The following is a 14,846-nucleotide window of genomic DNA, read 5'->3' as shown; positions in this document are numbered from 1 at the left end:
GTAATGAATCAATAGCTAACCAATAACAGCTGGTCTCTGGTATCTCCCAAAGAGGGCAATGGCAACCCACTCCAGTACTCTTGCCTGGAAAATACCAGGAAGGGGGAGCCTAGTGGGCTGCCGTCTATGGGGTCGCACACAGTCGGACACGACTGAAGCGACTTAGCAGCAGCAGCAGCTGGTATATCCAAAGTAAAGAATATTATCATGCAATATCAACTATCAGTAGTAGATTTAAGGAACAAATAAAAAATCATGGAAATACAAAAGAAACCATATGTATAACGAGAAATACTAATTAACAAAAAACTCCTCCCACACTTCCTAAAACTTCCTTGAGAATCGGGAGAAAACTGTTATGTTTTCCAAAAAACTGCAAATAAACACAAATTTTTGCACAGAATATTAAAAGGGCTCAAGGATCCCCTGATGCCCACATAAAAGCAGGTAAGAATTCCAGATAAGAATTTCAGAGCACCCCAAAGTCAGTAAAGCTAACATAACAAGAAAAATGTTAAATGCCATCCTCTTGAGAACAAATTGAATCAAAAATATCACTACTAATAATAAATTGAGGCACCTGGAGGTAAATTTTCATTGGAGAGGCTTAAATTATACATATGAATCAAATCAAAAGAAAAAATACACATCTCTAAAGAAACACACTTGTCAAGATTTATCGCAAATGATCTCTCTCTCATTAAACTTCCTACCTACCCTTTCCAACCTAGAGCACGCTGTACCTTATCGAAATCCCTCATATCCCTGACATGTATCACAGACTTCTAAGTAGGCGCCTTCTCCCTTCGTAGGCACTTTCGATATCCCGTGAGCTTCCCTGGTGGCTCAGTGGTAAATAATCCGCCTGTCAAGCAGGAGACGCAGGTTCAATCCCCCGGTTGGGAAGATCCCATGGAGAAGGAAATGGCAACCAACTGCAGTAGTCTTGCCTGGGAAACCATGGACAGGAGAGCCTTGTGGGCTACACTGTATGGGCTCGCAAAGAGTAAACAAACAACAACAAAGCTATTCCACAAGAAATTAATCTCTCGCGTATTCCTGCAGTGCTCAGAAGCCAAAATCGGTGCAGCCACTGAAACATCAAAACAGCAACGAAACAAGGATCTTGTGAACTCAAAGCTTTAGAAGTTTAGTGACAGAAATCACTTGTAACAGAACTATTCTTAAGCGAACAAGAATAATTTACAACAAGAATAATTTACAACAATTTACTATGTTGCCCAGGAGAAAAAATATATATAATTAGGATATGTCGGTCACGTCATTAAAAACACAGGGGAAGCAGAAAGTTTGGAAAATAAGAATAAAAAATAAATTCGGTATCTGAGTAAATAAACGAAAATGTAAACCTCCAACTTGGACGCTGTTTTGACAACTATCATATAACATTCTTTATCCAACTGCATTTAGACCTTTTCTGGATCAGCTGATTTGTTTGCTTAAAACATCAAAAGGAATTTTACTTGTGAAAATTTTCATCAGTTTCCTCCAGATGTAAGAGGATCTCCTCGGCGCACTCCAGGGAGGGAGCACCCGTGATTTTCTCCTTCACGCTCTGGAACAACTGCCTCAACATCGCCTGCAGCATCGCTTCGTCCTCACCGGAGAAGTGAGCCATTCTCTGTCAAAATCAACGTCCACGCCCGTTACCGAGGGTCCAAGCGAACGCCGCGCCCCGCGCACGCGCGTTCCCACCCAGCAGCCGGCGTACAGCGGCGTTCCCCGGGAGACCGCGGCCGGCGCTCAGGGGTGGGCCCTCGGCTGCCGGCGTGTCGTTCAGGAAAGCTACTTACCTTGCGTTGGGGAAGCAAGAATCCTTGACGACCCACCTTTGGCACTCGTCGGTTTTTTTACCAACAGAATTCAAGCTGCCCCGTTTAACGGCAAAAAAGAGATTCCAAAGTCTCTGCCGGTGGGCCTGACGGCGGGACGTCAGCGCTACGCGTGACGTCAGCGCGTTGACGTGACGAATCCCTACGTGGGAGTGAGTGAGGCTTGACACCCTGCCCAGTCACCTACAGAAGTTTTAGGTGCGCTACTTGAAAAGGTTGTAGGTGGGAGGGAAAAGAGAGTGCGAAGAGAAAGGGGTCAATAAAAGAAAGTTATTGAAGTGAAACTGAAAGCAGCTTGAAAAGTTTTAATCGAGTGACTGGTATTGAAGTGTTACAATGCTTTCTCCTTCAAACAGCTAACATCCGTTGACTCCTTATCAATCATCTTGCTAGGAACTATGGAGAAAAGGACACTTAACAGTCTAAGAGACAAGGAGTCAGCGATTGCAAAACAGTGTTATTAAGTGTTATGCTAGAGAAATGCACCAGGTAGGTGCTGGAAAAAATCCCAAATCACCTATTAACCCAAAGGAGGAGTCAAGGAAAGAACTAAAGAGAACATAAACTGGACGTGCAGAGGGTAGGGGCCTGAGAAAGTGTAGCATATTCCAGTACTTGAATTTGTAGAATTAGAAAGAGGAGGTGAGAAGTCTGTAAAAGTAAAAGGGCCACATAAGAAAGGGTCATATTTGGCACTTTTAGGGGATTAGAGATCCAACCACTCCATCCTAAAGGAAATCAGTTCTGAATAGACAATGGAAGGGCTGATGCTGACGCTGAAGCTCCAATAGTTGGGCCACCTGATGCGAAGAACTGACTCATTGGGAATGAGCGTGATCCTGGGAAAGATTGAAGGCAGAAGGGGAAGGAGATGACAGAGGATAAGATGGTTGGGTGGCATCACCGACTCGATGGACATGAGTTTGAGTAGGCTCCGGAAGTTGGTGATGGACAGGGAGGTCTGGCATACTGCAGTCCATGCTGTCGCAAGGAGTCAGACTCGACTGAGTGACTGAACTGAACTGAATTGACTTTCTTCTAAGTTGGACATGACCTATTGTATAGCATATGGCACTCAGTTCAATGTTACGTGCCAACTTGAATGGGAGAGGGGATTGTGCTGGGGGAAATGGATACATGTATATGTATGGCTGAGCCCTATGCTGTTCACCTGAAACTACCACAGTATTGTTAATTGGCTAAATCTCAATACAAAATAAAAAGTTTGCAAAACAAATTTTTTAAAAAAAGCAAGCTAAAGCAAGGTAGCCATTTTAAATTTACAAAATTAGCAGAGTTTTAGAGCATATATACATTTAGGGTTGAACAATATGCAGTGAAATAATTACTCCTTTATTGTGTTATTACCAGTACACATAGGCAAAATCTTGAAAATGAAACTGGCAATATATATTAAGAACTTTTGACTCAGTAATTTTATTTCTAATAATCTACTCCAAGGATCAGAGATGTAGTTTATTATGAGAATGTTTACTGATAGGTTATTTGTAACTTAAAAAAAACTGGAAAACCTCCTAACTATTTCAGAATACATTGAAGGTTAAATAAATTATGGCATAGGCATATGCTGTTAATATCAGTCATTCTAAAAAGACGTTTCCTATGAATGTTTAATAAGAAGGAATTATTCACATTTTAAGTGGAAAAGTTTGAACCTAAAATTGTATACATTCACGCTATTTACTGAGTGTCTGTAATGTGCAATGCATATTTATATACTAGGCAATACACATATCTTGGGCTTCCTGGTGGCTCAGTGGTAAAGAATCCTCCTGCCATTGCAAGAGACCCAGGAAAGGGAATTGCAATTCAACCCCTGGTTCAGGAAGATCCCCTGGAGGAGGAAATGGCAACCACTCCAGTATTCTGGCCTGGAAAATTCTGTGGATAGAGGAGACTGGCGGGCTACAGTCCAAAGGGTCGCAAAGAGTCAGACTTTCACACACACACACACACACACACACACACACACACACACATCTTACAATCTCGGATGAAAACGTCTTCGCCATAATTGTGATATTAGTATATATAATGCTATCCCTAACAAATTCTTAGTCCAAGGATAGAATAAACGCACTAAATCCTTCTGCAATATAGAAGAAAGTCAATTCAGTTCAGTTCAGTCACTCAGTCCTGTCTGACTCTTTGACCCCATGGAGTGCAGCATACCAGACCTCCCTGTCCATCATCAACTCCCAGAGTTTACTCAAACTCATGTCCATTGAGTCAGTGATGCCATCCAACCATCTCATCCTCTGTCATCCCCTTCTCCTCCTGCCCCCAATCCCTCCCAGCATCAGGGTCTTTTAAAATGAGTCAGCTGTTTGCATGAGGTGGCCAAAGTACTGGAGCTTCAGTTTCAGCATCAGTCCTTCCAATGAACACTCAGGATTAATCTCATTTAGGATGGATTGATTGGATCTCCTTGCTTTCCAAGGGACTCTCAAGAATCTTCTCCAACACCACAGTTCAAAAGCATCCATTCTTTGGTGCTCAGCTTTCTTTATAGATTAAGTCTAAAGTTAGTAAGTTGCTAAATAAAGGTTGAATTGTATTGAATTAATGAGAAAACTATCAAGACAAGTATTAATAAAAACAAACATTTGAATATGGTTGCCTCTGAGAGGTTGGAACAGCAATGGAGTTGGGGCAGCAATGAGGCAGAGGTACTTGCTTTTTGTTATAAGTCCTGCTACACTGACTTTTATTAATGCACATTTTTACTTTCATTTTAAAAACAGAATGCCCTTTTAGAGTTGGTAGTACATGGAGATACAATAAATGGCACTATTCTTTCCCAACTAAGGTTAGAACTGAGAGGCAAACATAGGACTCCAACAGCTGGAGATAAAATAACAAATTCATTACAAGATTAATTCAGAAATGTGACTGATGTATGTGGCACAACAGGCTTGCTGATGTTTCACCACTAAATTAGAATTTACCCACCCAGCCACATGTATAACTATAAAATAATAGGCCACCCCTACTGAGGCAGATGGAAAGCAGAAAATAGTGCATGTAACCTGCACATCAGTTCAGTTCAGTCACATAGTCGTGTCCGACTTTTTGCGACCCCATGAATTGCAGCACGCCAGGCCTCCCTGTCCATCACCAACTCCCAGAGTTCACTCAGACTCACGTCCATCGAGTCAGTGATGCCATCCAGCCATCTCATCCTCTGTCGTCCCCTTGTCCTCCTGCCCCCAATCCCTCCCAGCATCACAGTCTTTTCCAATGAGTCAACTCTTCTCATGAGGTGGCCAAAGTACTGGAGTTTCAGCTTTAGCATCATTCCTTCCAAAGAACACCCAGGACTGATCTCCTTTAGAATGGACTGGTTGGATCTCCTTGCAGTCCAAGGGACTCTCAAGAGTCTTCTCCAACACCACAGTTCAAAAGCATCAATTCTTCGGTGCTCAGCTTTAATCACAGCCCAACTCTCACATCCATACATGACCACTGGAAAAACCATACCCTTGACTAGACGGACCTTTGTTGGCAAAGCAGTGTCTCTGCTTTTGAATATGCTATCTAGATTGGTCATAACTTTCCTTCCAAGGAGTAAGCATCTTTTAATTTCATGGCTGCAATCACCATCTGCAGTGATTTTGGAGCCCTAAAAAATAAAGTCTGACACTGTTTTCACTGTTTCCCCATCTTGAAGTGATGGAACCAGATGCCATGATCTTCGTTTTCTGAATGTTGAGCTTTAAGCCAACTTTTTCACTCTCCTCTTTCACTTTCATCAAGAGGCTTTTTAGTTCCTCTTCACTTTCTGCCATAGGGGTGGTGTCATCTGCATATCTGAGGTGACTGATATTTCTCCTGGCAGTCTTGATTCCAGCTTGTGCTTCCTCCAGCCCAGCATTTCTCATGATGTACTCTGCATAGAAGTTAAATAAGCAGGGTGACAATATACAGCCTTGATGTACTCCTTTTTCTATTTGGAACCAGTCTGTTGTTCCATTTCCAGTTGTAACTGTTGCTTCCTGACCTGCATATAGGTTTCTCAAGAGGCAGGTCAGGTGGTCTTATATTCTCATCTCTTTCAGAATTTTCCACAGTTTATTGTGATCCACACAGTCAAAGGCTTTGACATAGTCAATAAAGCAGAAATAGATGTTTTTCTGGAACTCTCTTGCTTTTTCCATGGTGCAGCGGATGTTGGCAATTTGATCTCTGCACATAGGCTGAGGCTAAAAAAAAAAAAAAAAAGAAAGAAAGAATTCAGCAGACATACTCTGTTTCTTTTCCCAGAGTCACTGATCATCTCTATAAGATTACTCACAGCCTATCTCTTACTCAGATACATTAACTTCCATGTGCTAGGTACTCTGCTATCTGCTATGCTCGCATCAGTGAACAATACGATATGTAAGACAAGTCTGCTGTCCTCAATAGCTCACAGTCTGATAGACATGTTTCACGTAAGGGAGACATATTTACAAATAATTAGACAAGATGCTCTGTATCTGAATGATTCCCTCCACTTCTAAGCACCTGTGTTTGGAGAGTCTGTTCAGTTCATCAATTAGTTGTCCATAGTAATTTTATTGATTTTCCTTAACCTTGGTTTGCAATACTTGCATTATCTAAGTGGAAGCTGTAATAGTTTAATTGAAAATCTTCAGTTGCCTCTGTTTATCCCTTTATTATTTTTGAAATTATTTTCTAGGCCAGTTTTCTTTCATATAGAGATTTAAAATAGCCTTTGCGTTCTATAGTAGTTAATATTTGTAGTTGCATATCCTTTCATTAGGATAATACATTTTAAAGATAGAAAGGAACTAAAATAATATTGAATTGCAGTAAGTAATCAATTTAATAGAATTTGGTAACTTGAGATTTTCCATAAAATCTGAGTTATCGTTTTTCTGTTAGGTTGGTGCCAAAGTAATTGCTCCAAATCATTCAAGCTAGGCTTCAGCATTGCATGAATCTCCAGATGTACAAGCTAGATTTAGAAAAGGCACAGGAACAAGAGATCAAATTGCCAACATCTGTTAGATCATAGAGAAAGCAAGGGAATTCCAGAAAAATATCTGCTTCATTGTCTATGCCAAAGCCTTTGACTGTGGGGATCACAACAAACTGTGGAAAATTCTTCAGGACACGGGAATACCAGAATTCTTATCTGCCTCCTGAGAAACCTGTACGCAGGTCAAGAAGCAACAGTTAGAACTGGATATGAAAGAGTGGACTGGTTCAAAATTGGGAAAGGAGTACAACATAGCTCTATATTGTCATCCTGCTTATTTAACTTCTATGCAAAGTACACCATGAGAAATGCAAGGCTGGATGAAGTGCAAGCTGAAATCAAGACTGCCAGGAGAAATATCAACAACCTCAGATATGCAGATGATACCACTCTAATGGCAGAAAGCAAAGAGAAACCAAAGAACCTCTTGATGAGGATGAAAGAGGAGAGTGAAAAAGCTGGCCTAAAACTCAGTATTCAGAAAATGAAGATCATGGCTTCTGGTCCCATCACTTCATGGCAAATAGAAGGGGAAAAAGTGGAAACAGTGGCAAATTTTATTTTCTTGGGCTCAAAAATCATTGTGGATTGGCACTGCAGACACAAAATTATAAGATGCTTGAAATTTGGAAGAAAAGCTATGACAAACCTAGACAGCATATTAAAAAACAGAGACATCACTTTGCTGACAAAGATCCATCTAGCCAAAGCTAAGGGTTTTTCAGTAGTCATGTAAAAATGTGAGAGTTGGACCATAAAGAAGGCTGAGCACTGAAGAATTTATGCTTTCAAACTGTGGTGCTGGGGAAGACTTTTGAGAATCCCTTGGACAGCAAGGAGATCAAACCAGTCAACCCAAAAGGAATTCAACCTTTCCAAATTTGGAAGGACTTATGCTGAAGCTGAAGCTCCAATATTTTGGCTGCCTTATGTGAAGAACCAACTCATTTGAAAAGACCCTAATGCTGGAAAAAACTGAGGGCAGGAGGAGAAGGGGGCAACAGAGGATGAGATGGTTGTATGGCATCACCAACTCAATGGACATGAGTTTGAGCAAACTCTGGGAGATAGTGAAGGATAGGGAAATTGGTCATGCTGCAATCTTTGGGGTCACAAGAGTCAGACATGACTTAGCATCTGAACAACTCTAGTATCCATAATTCTGCATGGCATATAACTTTTTAGAATATTTGTTGAATGGATGGATGAGTAAATGAACATAGAAGTGAGGAAATTATCTGGATGATGGCAAAGACAGATGTCACAATGGCAGACCTGATAAAGTGGAGTGAGACTCCAGCTATCCACACACAAAAAGAGCTCTGGAGTCCAACTTTAGCAACACAGTGCAACAAACAAAGAAGAAAACCTGAGAATCACTGCACATCAAGAGAAGGAAGACAGCTTCATTTTGTCTGCATCATCCATTACTCAGCACCAAGAGGGAACTTCCCAGATAAGAAGAGCTCCTCTCACCAGGAAAGGAAAAGAAAGCTTCCCCAGCCTTTAGGGCACCACATGAAATTCCCTTTTTGATTTTACCCCACCTAGATTCAGCAAAGCTGAGACATATATACAGACTACAGAGATGGCTAGGGACATGGAAGAAAACCACAGGTTACCAATTGCAGTCATGCAGTGAGAGAGACTGTGGTGTATAGTGACCCATGTTTCAGACAAATGAAGATTTTACTACTGAAAAAATCAAAAAACAACAACAAAAAAACAGCACAGTGTGGCAAACCTCCCAGCAGTGATGCTCTACTCAGGATGACAGACTGGATCCCTGCAGCTGACTCCTACCACTATATGCACACCTGGGGTTACCTCCCTCAGCTGTGCACTTGCACACTGCCAACCTGATATTTATCATTAACATCCACTGCAGTGCTCATATCTGCAGACATGGGAGAGCATGCCAATAGCCAGGGCCCCACAGCTGCTTTGGGACCTGGCTCAGGCTTTCTCTCTGTCACTGGTCTGCAGAATTGTGCTCCAGGGCCTACTCTCACCATTACTATTCAACAAAGTACTAGAAATCCTAACCAGAGAAACTGGGCAAGAAAAAGAAAAAGTCTCTTATTTGGAAATGAACAAAGTAAAATTGTCTTTGTTTGCAGGTAATATAATCTTAAATACAGAAAATCCTGAAGCCTCCACCAAAAAACTGTTGGAACTAATAAATATTGTGAAGTTGTAGGATACAAAATCAACATATAGAAATTACAATAGTTGTTTTTCTATATTCTAACTGCAATATATCCAAAAATAAATTTTTAAAAATGTCTTATTCACAATAACATCAAAAAACAATAAAATACTTAGGAATAAATTTAACCAAGGAAGTGAAAGATCTATATACTAAAACAATAAGACTTCAATGAAAGAAACTGAAACACACACAACCAAATGGAAAGATATCCCATGTTTATGGGTCAAGAATTAATATTGTTAAAATGTTTATACTCTCCAAAGTCATCTATAGATTCAATACAGTATCTATAAAAATTCAATACATTTTCACAGAAATAGAAAAAGCAGTTCTAAAAATTGTATGGAACCATAAAAGACCCCAAATAGCCAAAGCAGTCCTGAGAAAAAGGAACAGAGCTGGATGTATCAGGCTCCTGATTTCAAAATCATACTATAAAACTATGGACATCAAAACAATATGGGACTAACATAAAAATAAACAGTATAGACCAATGGAAGAGAATCTAGAGCCCAGAAATAAGTCCTCACAATAAAGTCAACTAATATTTAACAAGAGAGGTCTTCAATAAATAGTGTTGGGAAATGTATGAGGTGAGGTGAAGTCGCTCAGTTGTGTCCGACTCTTTGCGACCCCGTGGACTGTAGCCTACCAGGCTCCTCCGTCCATGGGATTCTCCAGGCAAGAATACTGGAGTGAGCTGCCATTTCCTTCTCCAGGGTATCTTCCCGACCCTGGGATCGAACCCAGGTCTCCCGCACTGGAGGCGGACGCTTTACCCTCTGAGCCACCAGGGAAGCATGCAAAAGAATAACATGAATGTCTATCTTACACCACTCACAAAAACTGAAAAGCCCAGAACTTAAACATAAAAACTGAAATCATAAAACTCTTATAAAATATATAAGTGAAAAGCTTCTTGACAAAACTGTGGCAAATTGTCTTTTTGTGTATGACACCAAAAGCAAAAATAAATAAGTGGGAGCAAATAAAACTAAAAATCACAGAAAAAGAAACAAGAAAGTGAAAAGTTGGCCTACCAAATGGGAGTAAACATTTACAAATTATATCTGATTAGGGGCTAATATCCAAAATACATTTTAAAAATTCATACAACTCAATAGCAAACCATCCAGTTAAAAACTGAGCAGAGGAACTAATTAGATATTTTTCCAAAGAAGACATACAAGTGGCCAATAGATATATGAAAAGTTGATCAACATCACTAGTCACTATGTAAATACAAGTCAGAACCACAGTGAGATATTATCTCACACCTCTTAAACTGGCAGTCATCAAAATGACAAGAGATAAAAAGTACTGGTAAATATGTGGAGAAAAGGGAACCTTCGTGCACTGTTGATGGCAATGTATAAATTGGTTCATCCACTATAGAAAGCAGTATGGAAGTTCCTCAAAAAATCAAAAATTGGACTTCCTTGGTAGTGCAGTGGATGAGAATCCATCCGCCAATGCAGGGTACATGGATTCAATCCCTGGTCCAGGAAGGTTCCCTGTACGAAAGAGCAACTGAGCCCGTTTGTCACAACTGCTGAACTTGCATTCTAGAACTGAACTGAACTGAACCGGAGCCTCAACTATTGAGCCTGCATGCCACAACTACCCTGCCTAGAGCCTGCGTTTCACAAGAGAAGCCACCTCAGTGAGAAGCTCACACACCACAATGGAGAGTAGCCCACCACTCGCCACAACTAGAGAAAGCTGGAGGCCTGAGCAGAGCAATGAAGACCCAGCCTAGTCAAAAATAAATTTAAAAAAAAAATCACCATTATAAAAGATCAACCTAACCCAGTCACCACATGTTAAAAATAAAGTCTCTTAAACAATGTAACAGTTATTTAAAAAATCAAAAATTGCTCCAATTTTCTCATACACATATTTGTGTATGTGTAACATACAAATCAACCAAGATCAACCCAAGAAAGTAGGTTGCCAATAATTTATTGTCACTGTATGCTGCTGCTGCTGCTAAGTCACGTCAGTCGTGTCCGACTCTGTGCGACCCCATAGACAGCAGCCCACCAGGTTCCCCCGTCCCTGGGATTCTCCAGGCAAGAACACTGGAGTGGGTTGCCATTTCCTTCTCCAATGCATGAAAGTGAAAAGTGAAAGTGAAGTCGCTCAGTTGTATCTGACTCTTAGCGACCCCATGGACCGCAGCCCACCAGGCTCCTCCGTCCATGGGATTTTCCAGGCAAGAGCACTGGAGTGGGGTGCCATGGCCTTCTCCGTGTCACTGTATACAATTTGTTTTTTTCTCTATGTCACATTATTTTGTTCAAACTATTCTCAGTGTGTGAGTTATTTCCATAATTTTTGCCATTACAAATAAAACTATCAAATCATATAGAATTGTATTTACATAATAATATTGTAGCCACCAACCTTATTAAAATGTCTTCTTCTGTTAGTTTGTCTTTAAATTTTTTACTGTTCTATGTCTATTTATAAAAACCACAAATAATGAGATCTTTGCTTCTTTTTTCCAATCCATATATCCTTTATTTTTCTTTCTTACTATAAATGCTGGGAGGGATTGACGGCAGGAGAAAAAGGGGACGACCGAGGACGAGATGGCTGGATGGCATCATTGACTCGATGGACACAACTCTGAACTCCGGGAGTTGGTGATGGACAGGGAAGCCTGGCGTGCTGCGATTCATGGGGTCGCAAAGAGTCGGACACGACTGAGCGACTGAAATGAACTGTACTGAACTGATACTGGACCTGTGGTACAGATTGAGTCTACCAATCAGAATGTGGTTCAAATTCTCAGTTACAGCTTTTTATTCTTCTCAGCACAGCATTTATGTTCAAGAAAGTTGATTTTCCTTGTTACATTCTGGGGTGTCACGTAGAAAGGGAAGGTTTAATCCTGGCTCACCATCCATTTGACATCCTAGTTTTATGGGAGAGGCATGTTTTTCTATTAGACTCCTTATCTTGAACAAGTCTTGGGCTGTGGTTCCTGTTGTAATATCCTGTGGGGCCATGGAGAAACATGGTTAGAAACATAAGCCAATTCTATTTCTCAATTTACCTTTCTGAGCTCTTGACTTAACTTAGATAATTGACCTGAAATTTTCTTACATTACTACCAGTTCACTGATACATTTAAGAAAGTTTTATTAACTATATTTTATGAGAAATATTTAGTCCTTTTTATTGGCAAGTCAGTCCAGGCACCCAGCCATATTTCCAGAAAAAAACCAGGTGAGTGGAAGAGCTATGAAAACAAACTAGGTTGCTGATTCTTCAGACAAGATGCAAGAACTAGTTTGAGCATACGCTTTAAAGTAAGGCCAGTTTTCTAAACAACTTTGAAATCCTTTCTCAAAAAGTAATAACAATGCCATTTTTTTTTCCTTTTCCTGTAAAAGCTCTATACTACATATCTGACAGTAGGTAAAAATATCAGGAGAAATGTATTCATTTCACCCTGATGTCATTTCTCTCAGTGAAAACACTTTTACATTTTTATTCAGAAAAACTATCTCCATGCCAACAAGTATTATGCCAGTCAGTTACACACCAACTTTTGAACTCTAAACACCCACACAAAGTTCTTCATGATTGACTCTCACTTCTCAGAAATAAAATAGTAATGTTCCAGGATTCATGAGAGATCATAGTATTCTTTTATAGTCCATTTGATGTATGGTTCCAAAATGCCAGACAGAAACTCATAATGCCGTCAGAATTCGTGCCAAGTACACATAGTTGAGATTACTCAGATAAAGTAGTGCTAATCTTAAAGACATTTACTATTTTCTTAGGATGACAAAAGGGCATTCATAAAATTTTATGTCTTACTCACTTTGTTTATTCTATGGGTGTGACCTTTGTTTGTTTTGCTATTTAATTCAATGTTTGCCAAACAAAATGACAGGGATTTTGAGTCCCATATTACTGCCTCCAGCATAACTCAAGTTACCAATCTTGACTCACATATTCAGAAGAGGAAAACAGTCACTAAAATAAGGAACCAAGAACTCCACTTTTGTATCCATAATGTCACTACCCCTGGCATGTGGGAGAAGCTGAATCTTTATGACTTTATGTCTGTGTAACTTTCCAACAGCAGCCACTTAGAATGTGTACCTCTCTCAGAGCCCTTGCTGAAGTGATGTGTTTAGGTGGTCATGCTTGTACTGTGCAGTTCCATGATTCCGTGATGAGTAGACAATCTGTATATAAACCTAATCTCCACTGAGAGATTTTAAATAGAATTCCCCCTTGCATCAGGAAGAAAGTGACAGAGAAAGAAGATAGTCTCTGCGGTTTGATAGACCTGGGTTTATATTTCAGCAAAATGTTGTTCATGAACTTTGTGGCGCTAACAAGTGAACGTGAGTTTCCTAATCTCCAAGGAAGGGTATAATGCCTAATTTACAGGGCTGTTGTGGGGAACGAGTGAGGTGGCACAGAAACAACTAGCTTACTTCCTGGCACAAAGTTGTAATTCAGCAAGCTATTTTCCTACTCATCACCCACCTTTTCAAACACTATTTAAAAATTATCCTTTTTTACCTTTTGGTATTGAATATGTTGCCTGTATCTGATGTCCATCATGGTGCTGCTTCTTTATAACAGCCCTTCTCTTACAGTACATGCAAGCCGTGTCTAGTTTCTGGCCAAATGGGAAAAGATTATTTTTAAAACAGAAGGAACACTCTGTATAGGACTCCCATTTTTTCCCACTGATTTCGTCCCTCGTCATGGCTTCTTCAATGAACAATATACACAAATTTCAAACTATTTCATGTCTGTGTCCCTTGGTTCAAATTCTAAATACTGAGACTCGATGATTAGGTTTATATATAGATTGTCTAGTCATCATGGAATCGCACAGTACAAACATCACCACCCCAGCCCATCACTCCAACAAGGGCTCTGAGACGGGGTACAAATTCAAAGAAGCGGCTGCTGTTGGAAAGTTACATAGACACACCTAGTTCACCTTATCTGATTCATGCTCAACAAATTGTTTATTAGGTTTACCTTTGCCTATTGAGGAAATATGCACTGCCATTTGGGTGTTGTATTTCTCTTTGTAAATTAATATATTGACTTCAATAATATAAGCAAAAGTAAAGAAGATAAACATAGAGGATCAATCTATAAAAGGAAAGTAGAAAAAATACATAAGAGGAAGTAAGGAAGAGGGAGAACTAGAAAATTACTTGACTTTTTGTCCTTGAGCTTTGGCTTTTCATTCTGAACTTCTTTCCTTGAAATTCCACTGTAGCCTGCAGAAATATCACATTTTTGCTTGATCTACTTTGAATAAGTTTTTGCTTTTTCAACTGTGGCACATTGAAAAAAAACTATTTTTTAATTTTAAAAGCCTGAAACTGTGTCAGACCTGGTGTCACACCATAATAAATTATCCAAGGTAGTGCTGTCCTGTGAGGTTTCTTGCCTGTCAGCCAACTTTAGCTAAACTTCTTTAACTCAACACTATTCATAGATTTGCTTATTCAAACAGATAATCTCCAAGAAGGCATCTATGGCAAAATATTTATTTGCAAAAAGAAAATCATGTGTCCTGAAGATTTTCATTAACAGTAAACTATGAAATGTTGTCACTGAGTTTCGCTTCCTCAATCAATTTCTTTTTAATCCAAGAAATGATAGCAAGAAGGGTATGGGAGTAGTATGAATAAAATTATAAACATAGCATTTTTGCATTTTACAGATAATAAAGACAGTGATAGAATCTAAAATCCCAGTATCTTTAATATATATAATAGGT

General features: G+C 39.7%; 1 protein-coding gene across 2 annotated transcripts in view; it reads right to left on the bottom strand.

The window, feature by feature from the left end:
- Positions 1 to 1,639, bottom strand: part of TBC1D32 (TBC1 domain family member 32) — a 189,602-nt gene extending 187,963 nt beyond the window's left edge. For both annotated transcript variants that reach the window (XM_068985227.1, XM_068985228.1), the window contains exon 1: positions 1,485 to 1,639. In XM_068985227.1, coding sequence (XP_068841328.1) covers positions 1,485 to 1,639 — 155 coding nt within the window. The remainder of the gene's footprint in view (positions 1 to 1,484) is intronic.
- Positions 1,640 to 14,846: the final 13,207 nt, after the last annotated feature.

The sequence above is a fragment of the Capricornis sumatraensis genome, chromosome 13 (assembly GCF_032405125.1).
Source record: "Capricornis sumatraensis isolate serow.1 chromosome 13, serow.2, whole genome shotgun sequence".
Classification (NCBI taxonomy): domain Eukaryota; kingdom Metazoa; phylum Chordata; class Mammalia; order Artiodactyla; family Bovidae; genus Capricornis; species Capricornis sumatraensis.
This window is presented reverse-complemented; position numbering and strand designations above follow the sequence as displayed.